Source organism: Rhinichthys klamathensis, unplaced genomic scaffold, assembly GCF_029890125.1.
Source record: "Rhinichthys klamathensis goyatoka isolate OS25496 unplaced genomic scaffold, OSU_Roscu_1.1 h1tg000050l_1, whole genome shotgun sequence".
In the NCBI taxonomy this organism is placed as follows: Eukaryota; Metazoa; Chordata; class Actinopteri; order Cypriniformes; family Leuciscidae; genus Rhinichthys; species Rhinichthys klamathensis.
The window spans coordinates 3,793,439-3,811,056 of NW_026606596.1; the positions used below are offsets into that span (position 1 = coordinate 3,793,439).

Genomic DNA, 17,618 nt, shown 5'->3' on the forward strand with positions numbered 1-17,618 from the left:
TGAAAGTATGATAAACATCTGTATTTCAGGACCACAGATTGTGTGTCATGTTACACAATCCATGACAACTAAAGATATAGCAAACAATTTTTTTGCTGCATACAGCATTGCGTGTCATCATACAAACAAAATATAATCTAACTAAGATTAAAAGCCAAAACTATGTCCATTATTTCTACACAGGTCATCATCCATATGGTCCCACATTTACCAGAGCAAAATACATTATTTTCCACATCAGCAGAACCTATGAGCAGTGTGATTTCACCAGAATGAATGGCAAATTTATGTAACCAGATATGTGACAAACCATCTTCCCACCTTAGACATTTAAATTGAATTTAAAGAGATAGTTCACATGCAAAAAATAAATATTTTGTGATTATTTATCCAGGTTATTCCAAATCTATATGTGCAAAAAATATATTTATTTCAGAGAATAACAACTTAAATTTTGGACCTTTGCTTTAACAAATCTATCATATGACTTAAATATAGCACACAATTCATTCTGACTATTTTTATGATGCTCTTTTTTGGAGCTTGACAGATGTGTTGTGGAAAAGAGTGTCAAGATTCTTCAAAATTCTGTGTTCCACAGAAAAGAAAATTACATGAACAGGTTTGGAACGACAGGGGGATGATTAAATAATGACAAAGTGTCAATTTATGAGTGAACTATTCCTTTAAGGCCAGGAATATGTTTGTTCAGCCTTCATTGTCCTGTCCAGTTGTTTTTAATTCAGTCCGGCACTTTGTTTTCTGGAATTCCGACTGTTTATTCATTAATTTCGCTGTTTGTGATGGATGTTGTTGGATACATCTTCAGAGTCAGAAACTAAAAGGTCATGGTAATTTGCAGCACTGCAAAAATCATATGTACAAAACAAACAAACAGAACATTTCTTTTTGAGTCAGCTGTTCGCCATGGACGTCATTCACCTATTATTTGTGTCCATGGAGACAGAGCTTAGAAGAACGTCTCTCTGCAAAGAGGACACGTGGATTTGTTGCTAGACGTGAACCATTTATACTGTGGAATGAAAGAAAATGGAAACAACCAGTCAGTGAGGAACGAGAAGCGCACGAGAACATTCAAGGCTGCACATTTTGCTGATTCTGAAATATCTGCAGAAATGGAGTAATAAATGGAGACGGATTGAGAACTTCACTGCGGAGGGGAAATAATTCGATTTCAAGAGCATTGGTGACCTTCTATAGGGTTTTAAACCTCTGATATGAGTGATGCAGTCACAGTACAAACAAGATTTTTTTTTTTTTACATTTTAAGAACAAAACTGAGCCCATTTACTTTCTGAATACAGTTGAATATCCTGTTTGACTAAGAAATACGTAAGTCAGATTACAGAAGTAAAATGGTGACCTGCAGATATTCTAGATAGTGATGTAAATTGGAAATTCGTAAAACAACATTAAATGCTCGAAACTACACTTACTACTCTCATTGTTTAAAAACATTCATCTAAAAATAACTACAATGGAAGAGCAAGAGATGGTGTATGCAGCACTCACCAGACAGACAGAGTGGAACTTCTTTTTGCAGGTACGGCAAGCTTTCTTTGGCAGCGAGTAATTGGATCCATGAATGACAGAGAAGCAGATCATACAGTCCTCCACCCCCTCAAAACGCTTGTCAACATTGTTCTTCCACAGCGACAGACCCTCCAGAATACTGCCATTCTACCAAACACAACACATCATCTAAATTACTTTGGGCATTTTCGGTTATTATTCATATATTAAGCACTATTTGACTGTTACTCTAATAAACCAGTCCAACTTGGCCAATTCCAACCTAAAGAGATAAGGTAAGATTTACAGTGGCTTCAAAAAGTATATGGGCACTTAAAGGTTCATGAAACCCCAAACCAAATTTTCTGAGATTTTATCAGAGGTATATGTGTTGAACACCATTGAAGACAATGTTAGCATCAGTTAGATTTAATAGCAGGGTTAAAATGGTTAAATTTGAGTTTTTTTCCGCTTTTTTTGTCTTCCGGGTTTAAAATCTTCATCGTGTCCACGTCACAGGCTGTGACGTGGCAGTGCACTGTGAGTGCGTTGATGACTCATCGGTGTCTCATAATTATTAATGAGACTGAGTTTTCATATCCTATGAGAAGACACTGTCTCTTAATTATTCATGACACCACGTGGATCTTTCCAGTGACATGTCAAACTGTGATATCGCGTAGTAGATGAGAGAGGCAATCATGGGACGCACGCAAGTGTTTGTTTTCGTGGTGCAAAAGTCCAATTGGGTTGAATATGTTTCCCCGCGATGCTGCCAGGGCTGGACTCTGGCTCTGGGCGGTTGGTTTTCCATCAACCACGGACACATCTAAACGTGTGTGCCGCAAACATTTTTCTCGAGAGAGCTTCGAGAATTGGAGAATGGTGGACTTCGCCTTGTTGACGACCAATGCAGGTTGCGTCTTGCGAGTGATGCGGTACCAAGTCCCGAGGACTTTTCTATCCCTTCAGAGGTGTGTGTGTGTGTGTGTCTAAAATGAGACGTCATCCACCTCCACAGAGCCATCTTTATTATGGGGGTTCAGGGGGCGCGTAGATCTAGCTATGCACGTAACGTTTTTTTTTAAGCGGAAAATTAATAATTTTCAAATATATGTATTTATAGTGTCTATATAAACAACTATATATTTTATAATAACATTATAATTATACATGTAGCCTACATTAATATGTTCTCAATAGAATTATGATTACTGTAGGCTAATATAGGAGGGCATTCAGTTACTTTTGAAAGGACAATAATAAAGTGTCGTATTTCATAAGACTTTAACTTTGCCAGCTATAAAAAAAATCTAGCATTTCCTCACGTTTTACCACTGCTTTTAGTGACAGTCGATATGCATGGGATACTGGCGATGACAGTGATGGCCTTACCACACCCCTTCTCACAGCCATCCACGCCCATTTAAGTTGCATTTTTCAAAAAGATTGTGAGCTAGACTTGAGCTGAAAGAGGGGGGTTTCATGACCCTTTAAAGAGAAATCTTTAACAAAAAAATTGTGTGGCTTAGATGTCCTTTTTGTACTTTTGGGGAAGCTATTTTAGCTTCTCTGTAACAGCACTGCCTTGCAGTATGACAGTGTTTTAGTGCCAGTTGTTTGTTTTTTTTCCAAGATTTTCAGAAGTTGTCAAATTAGGAAACTGAAGGCGAAATTTAGCATGAAGTAAGAATATTTATAGGTGAAAAAACAATATCCTGAGATAATAATAACTAATTAATTATTAATTTAAATTTCGCAAATGTTTCTCGATTCTTTTATACACCAGGTTCAAATGTTTGGGGTCATTATGATTTTTTTTTTTTAATTAATCATATTCATTCAGCAAGTATGTATTAAATTGATAAAAGAAATTGCATTTAAATTTAAATTACATTTTTATTTGCTGTTGTTTTGAACTTTCTATTCAAATGATGCTGATTTTTTTACTGTACAAATGTACAGTTTCCACAAAAACATGCAGCATAACTGCTTTCAATTTTGATAAGAAATGTTTCTTGAGCAGCAAATCATCATATTAGAATGATTTCTGAAAGATCATGCGGCACTGAAGACTGGAGATATGATGTTAAAAATTCAGCTTTGCCATGACAAGAATAAATTACATTTTAAAATATATTCAAATAGAAAAAAAGTTTTTCACTGTAGGGCGGCAGTGGCTCAGTGGTTCATGTGGGTTGTCTACAAACCGGAAGGTTGGTGGTTCAATCCTCGGTTCCACCTGACCAAGTGTCGAGGTGTCCATGAGCAAGACACCTAACCCCAGCTGCTCCCGACGAGCTGGATGGCGCCTTGCATGGCTGCCGTCGCCCGTCGGTGTATGAATGAGTGTGTGAATGGGTGAATGTGAGGCAAATGTAAAGCGCTTTGGTGGCCATTGGGTCTGTGAAAGCGCTATATAAATGCAGTCCATTTGCCATTTAACAATATTACTGTTTTTACTATATTTTTTTATCATATAAATGCAACCTTGAAAAAAGAAAAAAAAATCTTACTGACCCCAAACTTTTCAATGGTAGTCTATAAATCTTTTTTATTAAACTAAATGTTATTACCGTTTTTTTTTTATTAAAAAGTATATACAGAGAACATTTATACTTCCTGTACCTGGTGTGTGAGGTACGTGCTGAGCTGAAGCATCCAATTGCGCCACTGCTGAACGGCCACACCCACTCTCCGCCCACTCTCCACTGAGATAGACCCGAGGGGATAATTCTGAGGCAGCTGAATCACCAGCTCGATGAAGATATCGTCGACAGAGTAAGTAGCGATCACCTCCCGCGTGGCAGAACGCGCTTTCACCTGTGAAGGCAAAACACATTAAATCACAATGCAAAAAAACACTTAAGCACAGAGCACATCCTTTTCCTGAACTAAACTTTCCACCCTGGCTTACCATCATGTTCTCAAAAGTCTGGGTGCTGGACTGCACAGAGGCGATCTCCTGCGCAGACAAGACGCCGCTGACGTACTTGCTGGTGAATTTATCCACCGTGCTGAAGACACGTTTCTCTTGGCTGTTCCACCACAGACGGACCATTGCGGGCAAGTCTTTCAGCGCACCATAGTACACAGAGCATGCCAGATGGGGAACCTCAAACTGCAGACCTTCAGTTTCTACAACACACACACTTAGTGAGATGATCTCAGATATGAGAGAAATGCACAAATGTTATAAATCATTGGATGTCAACTGATCTGTTGGTCTGTTCTGATCAGGTCGCAGGTTGCAGGCTGTGTTGGTATTGTTAACTAAAACTGTTTTCAATAATTTAAATAAAGCCAAAATAAAACAAAAATGAGATGAAAAACAAACTGAATTTTTTTTTTTAATTAGAAATGTTGCTGAACAACTGAAACAAATAAGTTTAAATGGTAACACTTTATTTTGATGGTCCCTTTTGAACATTCTGTTGACTATAGGCAACTTTTCAACTACATGTCAACTAACTCTCAGTAGATTATTAGTAGAATGTCTGCTTAATATCTGCTAACTCTTTATTGTTATGGTCCCCAAACAGACATTCTACTAACTATAAGTAACTTTGCAAGTATATGTCAACTTATTCTAACCCTAACCCTACCAATCTACTAATACTCTACTAACACTCTAATGAGAGTTAGTAGACATGTAGGTGCAACATTACTTAGTCAACAAAATGTGTTAAAGGGACCATCAAAATAAAGTGAAACAGTTTAAATTCTAAATGACTAAAACTTAAATAAATTAAAAATTAAAGATAAATAGAAATATAAAAAAACACTAAAAATGAACTTACTAAAAAACGTACAAAAACTAAAATAAAAATGACAACTTTGATAATTTGTTTTAATAAATACTAAAATAGTATATAAATAATACTAACAAACAATAAAATATGTGCGCCTAGTTACAATACTAAATAAATACATTTATTTTTTAATTAATCATTTAAATAAAATAATTTTCATTAATATATTTATTACATTTTATCAACATTTTTGTTTGCAATAAATTATTTTGGCAGTGAGAACCACAGTTATTAATGATCTGCAACATACTCTGAGGGGAGAGAGACAAAGTCTCAGTGAAGAAGGTTTTTGGTTCTTTGCTTGAGGGTTCTGCTGGCTGTCCGGGCACTGATAGGTTCTCTGGCATCAGACGGAACAGGTGGAGCAGTAGTTTATGAAGAGAACGACTCTTTTTCAGGTGCAGAGAGTATTGAGCTCGCAGCTGAAACACAAAGATAGATGTTTTCACTATGCAAAAGACATCTTGCTTGCGTTACAAATAAGTACTGTGCCCTTTCTTCACATTTACACAGGATCAGAAAGGGCTTGGGTGATGAAAGCTGTGACATTATGACTCAATATTTCTGTCACGATGAAATGGGCATGTCTGAACGTCAATTTAACCTCTAAAATGTCTGTGTTAGAAGTGTATCAGAAAGGATGAGGCAATGATTGACAGCTTTACAGAGCATTATCACTGATAATTAACTCACATGAGATGAAGAAGCCTTGAAGAAGGTAAAAAGGAGTTTCCAGGACAGAAGATATCCCAGAATGCAGCAGTGCTCCATGCTGAGGGCCTGTACCACTGCAAACTCACCCACTTGCACACCACCTAGAATATTCTCCAGTAGCTCTTCTGTGGCAGAAAGGATGTTCATCAACGCTGCCGGAGGAGACCTGCAGGAAGTGCACACAGTTAGTCTCCTAGATGTAGGACATGGGCGACCATAAAACTTGTGGGTGGATGTATGGATGGATGATTACATAACACAATAAATAATTAATAAATAATAATAATAATATAAAAACATAAATTTACAGTGAAAAACAGTAAAAGGACATTACCAGAGGTCACATATGATTATACTTTATATAAACAATTTATTTTCTTTATTATTCTTATAATTAATGTACATTAGGGTGTTTTGTTTTATTTAGATATGTTTTATTGCATTATTTTAGATATTGTACATTTTAGTTGATACAATAAATACATGTATTAATAAACAATAAAAAATGATTAAATAAATTATTAAAAAATAAATAGCTGATAAAAGTAATTAAATAATAATAATAATAATAATAATATGGATGGATGGATGTCAAAATATCAAACCAAATGGCATATATTTAGCATTAAATGTACAAAGACTTTTGGGGGCCACTCTGTGTGTGTGTGGTTCAGGTAAACCCTATGTTATGGGGGTGGCAAAGAGGGCAATATCCAAAATCCTTGCCCTTGTGGGGATATTTTTTGGTCCCCATGAGGAAAACAACTTATAAATCATATGGGTAGGTTTAGGGTTAGAATACAGATTGTACAGTACAAAAAAATCATTATGTCTATGGAAAGTCCCCATAAAACATGAAAACCCAACGTGTGTGTGTGAGAGATAGAGATAAAGAGAGTGTGTGTGTGTGTGTGTGTGTGTGTGTGTGTGTGTGTGTGTGTGTGTGTGTGTGTGTGTGTGTGTGTGTGTTTTTGTGATATATGAGGACACAAATGTGTATAATGACATGCATATTACACTGGTATTACAACTTACACGTGATATATGAGGACATTGCATGAGTCCTCATATTTCAAATAGCTTAAAAAACATAAAAAACAATGTTTTTTTTTAAATGTAAAAATGCAGCATGTCTCCTGTGATGGGTAGGTTTAGGGATAGGGGCAGTGTAGGGGGATAGAATATACAGTTTGTCCAGTATAAAAATCATTACGCCTATGGAATGTCCTCATATATCACAAAAACAAAGCTGTGTGTGTGTGTGTGTGTGTGTGTGTGAAAGTGCATCGTCATGTGTCTTACAAGCATGGTTCTTCTCCATCTTCGTCCTCAGATTTAGCGCTGGCACTCTCACTGTCACTCTCTGGCAACAAAGGCATCACCCTGTAAGACACGAACACATCACTCACATTTCTCCTGAGACGACTTGACGTCATCGCTGAGGCTCTTTCAAAGGCTTGTAATGGACATAGCATTACAGCAACAGCACAGAGGAGATCTCAGCTAACCCCCTGGAATATAAAACTGCTTCTCTCCCAGAGGCTTGTGCTCTCAATGAAGCATATTTAATTAAAGCCAAAGCGTAACGCATTGTGGATTAAACTTTTTCCGTACAATATGACCTTAAGGCTATGCAAAAACTGCCCGTCCCTTGGAGTATTCATTTCAATTACATTTACAATTATGTTCTCGACAGACACTATCCCACCAAAGCAACTTACAGGAAAGTCCATTATAGTGTTTCTGCAGACGCTGCAGAACAGGTAGAAAACAAAGATAATGTCTAGGTGGTGAGACACATACTGACTCCTTAATGCGGTATTCTACACTTACCATTTTATTTTTTGCCCTAAAGTCCAATTATAATGTTAAACAAGTTTTCTTGCAGCACAAACAGTTGTTATTTAGTTTAACATGACCCTTTAGTATTAAACGGGTTGTTTTTGCTACTGTACCTTTAAGACTTCGGTCATATGTTAATGTGCTCATAGTTGCTGATCATGTAAAAGGGCCTTTAGAGTATATCTATGTATTATGTTGAACTAAAAGTAAGTCTTAAAGTCTTTAAGGGTTAGTTCACCTAAAAATTTAAATTCTGTCAGTAATTACTCACCCTCATGTTGTTCAACCCCGTAAGACGTTCGTTCATCTTCGGAACACAAATTAAGATATTTTTGATTAAATCTGAGAGCTGGATCACTCCTCCATAGGCTTCTTAAGGGATCGAAGCTGGCCGGCCCAAAAGTTATGAAAGACATCGTTAAAATAGTCCGAGTCAAGTCAAGTCAAGTCAAATATATTTATATAGCGCTTTTCACAATACAGATTATATCAAAGCTGCTTCACAGTATCAATCAAAACAACCTAACAGTGTTTGTTTATTACTGGAAAAAGACATCCAAGTTTGGTAGAGCTGATCAGTGGTATGATGGGTCATTTAATTTGAATATCCCCGAGTGACTACAGTGGCTCAACCTTAAGTTTATCAAGCGACGAGAATACTTTTTGTGCGCAAAAAACTAACAAAAATAACGACTTTATTCAACTAACCATTTCCTTCTCTGTGGGCCGTGATATTTCACGTAGTGATATTGCGCAAAGCTTCTAGGTTGCACGTCACACGCAGGCTCACTATTGGCCGACGCTGGTCATGTGTGTGATGCGTGACGTACAACCTAGAAGTTTGCGTAGTTTCACTACGTGAAATATCACGGCCCACATAGAAGGAAATGGTTAGTTGAATAAAGTCGTTATTTTTGTTTGTTTTTTTGCGCACAAAAAGTATTCTCGTCGCTTGATAAACTTAAGGTTGAGCCACTGTAGTCACTCAGACTATTTTAACGATGTCTTTCATAACTTTTGGGCCGGTCAGTTTCGATCCCTTAAGAAGCTTATGGAGGAGTGATCCAGCTCTCAGATTTAATCAAAAATATCTTAATCTGTGTTCCGAAGATGAACGAAAGTCTTACGGGGTTGGAACAACATGAGGGTGAGTAATTACTGACAGAATTTTCATTTTTGGGTGAACTATCCCTTTAAGTTAAAGAAGGTAATAGAGTCTGTACTTGTGCAGGATGTGGTAGACAGCGAGCTGTAACGGGCGGGCTTTGAAGAGCAGCAGGGGCGAGAGGGTATTCAGCAGGGTCTGGAGGGGCTCTGGCAGACTGCTCCTCTGGTCGGCTACAAACCGAGGAGGAAGTTTATTGTGTGTGAGCAGCTCCACGGGGATGTACGTAAGAGCCTCCCCCATCGCCCTCAACACTGGCAGGGGGAACAAAGGGTCATCCGGCTCTGTAAAGTCCGCTGAGACAAAAGACATTTCAAGCAGTCTGTTAACCAAAAGACATCATGTTTCCATTATATATCAAAAGTGTAGATGAGTTTTAATTACACTTTAAAAAAAAAAATGTGTATAGAAAAATAAACAAAAAATTCTGGAAAAAAAAAACGGCAATTTTTTTTTATTGTAAGTTACCTTACCATCAACTGTATTGTGAAAAACTGTAATTGGTTTATTATAACATTATATGCAATTTTATTGTAAAATACTGTCAAATGTATACTTTTTCCAAGTAGAAACTATGAATAACCATACAATTTATGATGAAAAACATAAGGACATTCCGAGAATTTAGGGTGTTTTGTGTTCTTCAGGTTATATTTATTGCAGTTTAGTGTCATGTGTGTTACATGATGATGTTTTGCCTATAATCCATCATAGACAAGTATTGGCCATGTTGGTAACACATTACAATAAGGTCTCATTTGTTAACATTAGTTAGTTAATTAGTTAAATAATATGAACTACCAATGAGCAATAAATTTTTACAGCGTTTATTAACCTGTTGATGTTAGTTAATAAAAATGTTTAAGTTTGTTCACAGTGCATCAACTAATGATAACAGATATACAACTTTTGATCCTAAAAATGTATGCTGTGATTAACATTAACTAAGAATAATAAATGCTGTAGAAGTATTGTTCATTATTAGTTCACATCACGGTAACTAAAGTAGTTAACTAATGTTAACAAATGAAACCTTATCGTAAAGTGTCGCCAGCATGTTTTAACGAAAGGCCGCTTACGATTCATCATGTGGGTTTCTATTATTCCACCCGTATTGCTATCAGTAAATTGTAAGGTAAATTATAGTAATGGTATATTATTAATATTTTATCATTTTATGAAATATGCAGTTATAGGTTGTAAAATATACCAATATGCCATCCTGTAATACCAGAAAAATTGTCACCATATTTTTCATATTGCAACATAATAGTTTTTTATCGTAAATTTAACAGGATATTTTTATAGTGATAGCATGCTTGTGCCTTAGCTGTTAGACAGTTTAGACGGTTAAATCTCAGAAAAGTTGCACCTTTATATGTTTTCAGTCATATTTTTGAGATGGCATGTCTGAAACATGAATTTCCTGAAATATTTACATTTCCAGTCAAAAGTTTGGGTTTGATGAGATTTTTTAAAATGTGTCCGTTTCCAAAAAAATATTAAGAAGCACATCACATCTATTTTCAATGTTGATAATAATAATATATTTTATAATCAAATCAGCATATTAGAATGATTTTTAAGGATCATGTGACTGAAGACACTTAAGATATAAAACAATTAAATTAAATGTCAAATTAAAATCATTTTACAATATTACTGTTTTTACAAACTGTAAAACTGAATGCTAGTGTAACTACAAACCAAACATTTTCTTGTTCAACCACAAAAGTTCTTGTTAAGGTGACTCACTGGGGATCTTAATAAGCAGTGGGAGCAGAAGGTTGTGAATTCCCTCCAAAAAGAACTCCTTCCACTCTGAGGTCAGCTCTGGAAGAAGTTGCTCCACACCAGCAGGGGGCGATGTGAAAAACTCACTCAGCCTCACAATCAGCTCACAGTTTGCACACACAAACAGCTGAACCCATGGATTCCAGAATACAGCGGTGTTCTCACTGGTAGTCTGTGAAAAAGACACAAACGACATTTGCTTGGATTGCCGTCCGTAAGCAGAACGGTTCTCAGATTAGGCGTGATTATTTATAAGATCAGCCATAAAGCATCATTTGATTTTGCACCGGGGTAGAAATATCTGGAAGGGACAGAGAGTGTGACACTTTGAGTCTGTATATTGCATTAAAAACAGTGAATGAAGATGGAAAGAGAAATATCACCTCAAGCCATGCCAGCATTGAGCAAAGCAGGAGATCCCAATGAGTGTTTCCGAAGACTGTGGGAGAATGATCCACCATCCAGCACAGGAAGCGCATCATTTCTACTGCCAATGAGAGCCCTGCAGCGGAAACCTTTCCAAGGTCACTGCAAATGGACACAAAGAAAGGAGAATAGATTATTAGACCCTGCGTTATATGAATCAATGGATATAAAATAAGACTGTAAAAACAATGAACTTGAATAGTTTGTTGCTTTTTGGCATTTATTTTATACTTATACTTTATTACTTGTTAATTTTATATTGAAAGATATAAAGAGGGCATAGGAGATATTTTTTGTTGATTTGTTTGTTGTTGTTTTTTCTAAAAGCATTCTAAGCCAAATGTTTATTTCAAGTTGCATTAATATAATTAATTCATTTTATATTCATTTCATATTTTGCATTCTTTATTTTGAAAGATTTAAGGTGATAGGAAATAGTTTATTTAGGGGGCTGTAGGGACTACAGATGAAAAATAGCCTGTATGGCTAAATCTGGCTCATTTACATGATGGACTTGAGTGCTCATGTTAATTAATGTGCATTGTCCCTTTTAAAATAAATACATTCAAAATTCAAAATAAAATTTCTGTATTTCAGTATTTGTTATTTCTCTGAAAGCATTGTAAGAATTTCTTTATATATTATTATTATGTATCATTTCAAGTTGCATCACATTCTTGATGCATCTAAAATGGTTATGGTAGCTGTTTTTATTACTGCTAATTATTTTTCAAATTTCATAGCTTAAAGGCCCACTGAAGTGCCTATAAACGAGCAGCATTATTCAATGCGTTGATGTAATTTCCACTGAAACAGGAAGACAGGGCGGGACATAATAGAACAGCTCCTTCCCCATTTTAAAATAGCCAATAGCATTTTGTTTATATCAAGGCTCGGCCAGAGCTGTTGAGTTTGGTAAATCTGCAGTTTCCTCCTAATCTCTAAACGTTTCTCCTCCTAATCTCCTCCATATCGCTTTTAAATATAGCATTCTGTGCAGAATTCAAATGGGTCCGATACGTTTTCTCGTCTGCGACGACTTGCGCACATGATCTTCTTCGTGCTATCATGTCTCTGGACCGAGCAGACTGTGCGAGCTGCGGCAGTTCATGTGACACTAACGTGAAACCAGACTTCATTCGCCCCGATGGAAAGCATATTTAAAGTGTCTGAATAGTAAATGTGTGAACAAGTGACTGATTTCAGCTGCAGCTTCAGCATCTATTTATAATGTAGAGGGCAGGAAGCTTCCAATTCTAGAGAGCATTTGATTGGACAGAAAATCTGATGAGAAGCTGCTGAATTGATGTCATCAAAATCATTGATCCATATTGGCGGAATTGAGACTAAGTTTTGAATGCTTATATCTTCTAAACGCAAATGTTGTCATTATTTTGGAGCACTCTAGCTTATAGATAACAGTAAGGCTAACAAATTCATACTAATTTTTGAAATACATTTTTGATTTCATGGACACTTTAAAATGTCCTACTCATTATAAACAAAGAATTTATTTAATCAAGCTCCAAAAACAGCTTGTTTTGATATTGGGTGTGACACCTGTGACGTCACAAGTGTGTAAATACATTTGCCTCAAGAGCAAGAAATCGACAAATAGTTTTAGATAATCGCACTATAGGCTGGGTATATATTTGTTTTTCGTGCAATAACCTTCATAACATTATTAGTGAACCTCAAGGAACATATTAAATTAATAAATAAAAATCCATGTCAAGACAGCTTTAAAGATATATATCTGTATTACTCCTGGAAAGATTAAATAAAGTGGGCAAATAAAAAGATGTGGAAAGAAGAGCAGAAAGTCTTGAATCCTGCATCACGGCCACAGCTCTGACATAATAAATATGACTGCCATTGGGGTCATCCTCATTACAGAGATACACATAGCTGAGGCATGGGTTCACCTGTTGAAGAGAAACCACTCCTCTCTACTGTTCCTCCATTCTGCAATTGTGTCTACGACAGCCAGCAAGATCTCTTCCTCCACATCCGTGTCGGCCTGTAGACAGCAGAGCAGCACGGCCAGACAGCCTCGCACACCTACACACACACATTATTTTTTCACATTAGTTAAGTAAGTGAGATTGGTGTTGCTCAGCCTATGTGACTCATCATGTGCAGTATGGATATGATCAGTATCTCACTATCGATGCAATCCTGCTCTCCATCCTGCCAGTTAAGGAGCTCTGCGACACACAAGGCAATGAGGGATTCTCTCTCTTCACTGGCTAGAAATGGACACAGCGCCTGCACCGTACTCACACTGTGTTCTGAGAGGGGAAAGAAACTGACACACACAAACAAGTCACAGAATGATCAGGAACATCACATCCTGGCTAGGCTGACATTTCTCACCAAAACACTGTGGTAATGGCCAGCAGTAATCATGTGTATATGTATAAGCTGACTGGCTGAGGTTCCTCTGGGTCCTGAAGAGGGTCACATTCACACATTTCTCACATCAGCGTATGCTGTTTAACACATTACTGCTGCTGCAGCAGCCTAAAGAAACTACTAGTATTGTCTCAGAGGCCAGTGCTATGAGTATTTAATCCGCTATTACAGTTACAGACACTACCATTCAAAAGTTTGGGGTCAGTACGATTTTTTTTTTTTAAAGGAATTATTACATTTATTCAGCAAGGATGCAAGAAATTGACCAAAAAGTTTATCTTTGGTTATATTAAACAGCACAACTTTCAACATTGATAATAATAAGAAATGTCTTTTTCTTATTAAGCACAAAATCAGCATATTAGAATGATTTGTTAAATTTATTGTTAAGAGGAAAACCCCTTGAGATGTGACATCTCGTTTTCGAGGGGACCTCAAGAAAAACATACTTCACATACATACATACATACTAAAACAAAGACAAAAGCTCTCCATCACACCAAATGATTTTAGAATGATTTCTGAAGGATCATGTAACACTGAAGACTTGAATAATGATGCTGAAAATTCAGCTTTGCGTCACAGGAATAAATTACATTTTAAATAATATGTCACAATATTACTGTTTTTAAGAATTTTTGATCAAATAAATGCAGCCTTGGTGAGCATGAGAGACTTCTTTCAAAAACAAAGAAAATTTCATACCTTTCTACATTGCCGTATAAGCCCTTGATGTCACTTGGGTCCATTTCGCTGTTCTGCATATATTTTGCCAGAGATAGTGACCAGAGAGAGCCTTCTTCTTGTGACCTGTGATTAAAAAAGGATAAAAGGGTCTAAAACTTTGCTTTCTAAAAACCAAATTAAACATTTATACAAAATCTAGGCCATAACTAATGAAAATTCACATTTCTGAAAGAAGAAAAAAATACACATGAATGAGCTCACCTTGTGAAAAGCATGTCTATAAGAGTGGTTTTGATCAGGCTGTTGTTGAGGATTCTCTGCTCTAAACTCCAGGACTGCAGCAGTTTATGATATTCAGACACCATGAGGGGTGAGAGCTCCATTTCTTCACACCACTGAAGTCCATAGAAAATCTCTGGAACTACACAAAACAAATATTTGTAAAAACCGATTCCATGAATTCTTCAGTCCAAAAATGTTTTAGTTGTAAAATAGTCTAAATATTTTACCAGATTAGAAAGAAAGAAAAGAAAAGAAAGAAAGACAGACTTTTATTCAGCAAGGACGCATTAAATCAGTATATTAGAATGATTTCTGAAGGATCATGTGACACTAAAGACTGGAGTAATGATGCTGAAAATTCAGCTTTGCATCACAGGAATTAATTACATTTTAAAATATATTCAATTAGAGAATTGTAATAATATTTTACAATATGTTCTTGTTTTACTGTATTAAAATATATACATTTATATATATTATTCTACATTTTTTATTTTACAAAAACAATGCTACCAAGAGCTAAACAAATAAATGAGTCTCACCTATGTGTTTGAGATCAGGAATTTCAGAGAAGTCTGCCTCCACCTGCAGGTCCTCAGGTGAAGCTGCAGTGAGGATGATTCTGCCCAGTAATGCACTTACACACAGGTGCGTGGGAAGCCGGTTAGACGCCCTGAACTTCCAAATGTCCATGCAGAGTTTTTCACCAGTGACTCTCAGACGACCACAAAGCAGAGGGTGTCTCACCCACTGCAGAGATGCACGAAGACAGTTACATAAAAACAATGACAAAGAAATAGTATGTTGAGAAACTACCTTCTATACTTCAATTATTTCCTCTCAAAATGTGTGAATGTCATTTGTGATTGTCTGAGGACCTGAGGGGGCAGTGCCCGTCTAATGCGGCTCCACTCCTCTTCAGTAGGAGCAAGACAGCAGATAAACTGAGACAGGAGACAGCTGGTCTTCTGGGCCGAGCCGATTGTCTGAGTCAGACTCTCTACAGCTTGCACCAGAACCTGCAGGCTGACATCAATAACAGAAGACATTTAGACAAGCTACCACACAATTCATTCAGCCATCCAAACTGTTTAAAAACCAAAAAAGCAACAGCTTTTGGAAAAAGCACATTTATCTAAAAATGTTTAGAGAAGGCCAAACCTTTTGACTGTCAGTGGTGTGGTGAGCAACTGACTCTTAACCCAGAGAGCAATGTTGTGGAGGAAGGTACCCTTTGTGACCCCTGCGCCCAGGTGAGTGATCAATGATTGAATGCCGGCAGTGTAGGCGTGCTGAAGCTTCAGAAGAAGAGCATCTGCCGGAAAACACCACACATGCATTTAAAAGAAATGCGCACAAATGAGGAGACAACATTGTGTAATATTTCAAGGTATTCAGAATTCATTAAAGCTGTTTTTTCACATAAACTACAATTAAACGCTTTCTTCAGTCTTCACCTGAGAGGCGGGTGATGGTTTGGTCTTGTGCACAAAGCTGGAAAACAGTCATAAGCAGCTCCTCTGCAGACGCCAGCAGCAGGCAGCCCTTAACTGAAGAAAAGAAGGTGGCAGCCACATCAGAGATGAAAGTGACCAGCGGCTCCATGTTTCCGGCGTCAGACATGCCCTTTGCTTCTGACAGGGTGGCGTGAAGCTTGTCAATGATCTGCTCGACATGCACCTTACCAATAAGAGGCTCTGCAGAGAGAGGGTGAAACAGTATTATTTTCTTTGAAGAAACCCACCTGTTGAAAAAGTCTTTAAGTCAATTTAACTCCCATAATGAGACATGCACAACTGTTCAAAAGTTTGGGGTCAGTGAGTTTTTCTTTTTATTCAGAGATGATAGAAAATAAATAATGGCAGTAAAGACATTTATAATGTTACAAAATATTTCTATTTCAAATAAATTCTGTCCTTTTTGTATGGGAGAGAGAACTCTCCTGGTTGGTTTATAGTCCTTATTGGAATACAGTTAGGTTAAATCTCTGCCTTACCTCTAAAAACCCCTCGCACATTCTTATTCATTACAAAACTGTACACAAAATGTATTGTACCCCATATAAGCGATACTTGATAAAACTCACATCAAATTATAATTGCAGTCTGTGTAATAATAATTCTAAAGGTACTTTTTTGCATATGTTTTGGGATTGTTTGGTCATATCCCATTTCTGGAAACATGTAGTTAAAGTGCTAAACAACATCACACACAAAGTTGCAGTTTGACCTCGATGTTTGTCTTTTGTTGCTCAATGATAGATCTTCTAATAAGTTTACATTAGTTCAGAGAAGACTAATGTCTGGCTATTTTACAGCAATGGTTTACACCTGACATGAACCTTATTTCATAATATAGTTTGTTTATAATGCAGCGCTGCAAGGGTTAATGGGACTAGAATACATACTGTTACCTATTGGAGTAAAATAGCCCAAGCTTTAAAATAATTATTTTTTATTGAAGATTTGTCAATCTGTGTGATAATTTGCTGCCATGGTTTATTTGTATGTTCCTTTTAAATTTCCCTGAAGTATTATTTACTGTACCAAAGGTTTTTTATTTTTGTTGTATTTTTGTTATTTTACCATTGTAATTATTATTATTTTAAAAAATATATATATAATATCACAAAAGCAATTCTGTCAAGAAAGAATCCTAATAATTAAAAATTAATCCTAGTTAAAGAATCCTGAAAACAAGTATCATTCCACAAAAAAAATTAAGCAGCACAACTGTTTGCAACATTGATAATATTAAGAAATATTTCTTAAGCAGCAAATCAGCTTATTAGAATGATTTCCGAAGGATCGTGTAGAATGGAATAATGATGCTGAAAAGTATTTCTATATTACTGTTTTACTGAATTTTTGTTTAAATATATATGCAGCCTTGGTGAGCATAAGGACTTATATTTAAAAATATTACCAAACCCCAAACTTATGTTTCTT

General features: G+C 36.4%; 1 protein-coding gene across 1 annotated transcript in view; it reads right to left on the reverse strand.

Annotated features, from left to right (window-relative positions):
• Positions 1 to 17,618, reverse strand: part of ltn1 (listerin E3 ubiquitin protein ligase 1) — a 26,402-nt gene continuing 8,784 nt past the window's right edge. The window contains exons 13-30 of the mRNA XM_056247797.1: positions 16,128 to 16,367; positions 15,832 to 15,985; positions 15,549 to 15,696; positions 15,213 to 15,420; positions 14,650 to 14,809; positions 14,407 to 14,511; positions 13,452 to 13,594; positions 13,212 to 13,347; positions 11,244 to 11,388; positions 10,822 to 11,032; positions 9,125 to 9,362; positions 7,362 to 7,442; positions 6,039 to 6,225; positions 5,596 to 5,767; positions 4,451 to 4,671; positions 4,162 to 4,356; positions 1,534 to 1,701; positions 1 to 1,033 (exon numbers count right to left, since the gene is read on the reverse strand). Coding sequence (XP_056103772.1) covers positions 971 to 1,033; positions 1,534 to 1,701; positions 4,162 to 4,356; positions 4,451 to 4,671; positions 5,596 to 5,767; positions 6,039 to 6,225; positions 7,362 to 7,442; positions 9,125 to 9,362; positions 10,822 to 11,032; positions 11,244 to 11,388; positions 13,212 to 13,347; positions 13,452 to 13,594; positions 14,407 to 14,511; positions 14,650 to 14,809; positions 15,213 to 15,420; positions 15,549 to 15,696; positions 15,832 to 15,985; positions 16,128 to 16,367 — 2,975 coding nt within the window. The 3' untranslated portion in view covers positions 1 to 970. The remainder of the gene's footprint in view (positions 1,034 to 1,533; positions 1,702 to 4,161; positions 4,357 to 4,450; positions 4,672 to 5,595; positions 5,768 to 6,038; positions 6,226 to 7,361; positions 7,443 to 9,124; positions 9,363 to 10,821; positions 11,033 to 11,243; positions 11,389 to 13,211; positions 13,348 to 13,451; positions 13,595 to 14,406; positions 14,512 to 14,649; positions 14,810 to 15,212; positions 15,421 to 15,548; positions 15,697 to 15,831; positions 15,986 to 16,127; positions 16,368 to 17,618) is intronic.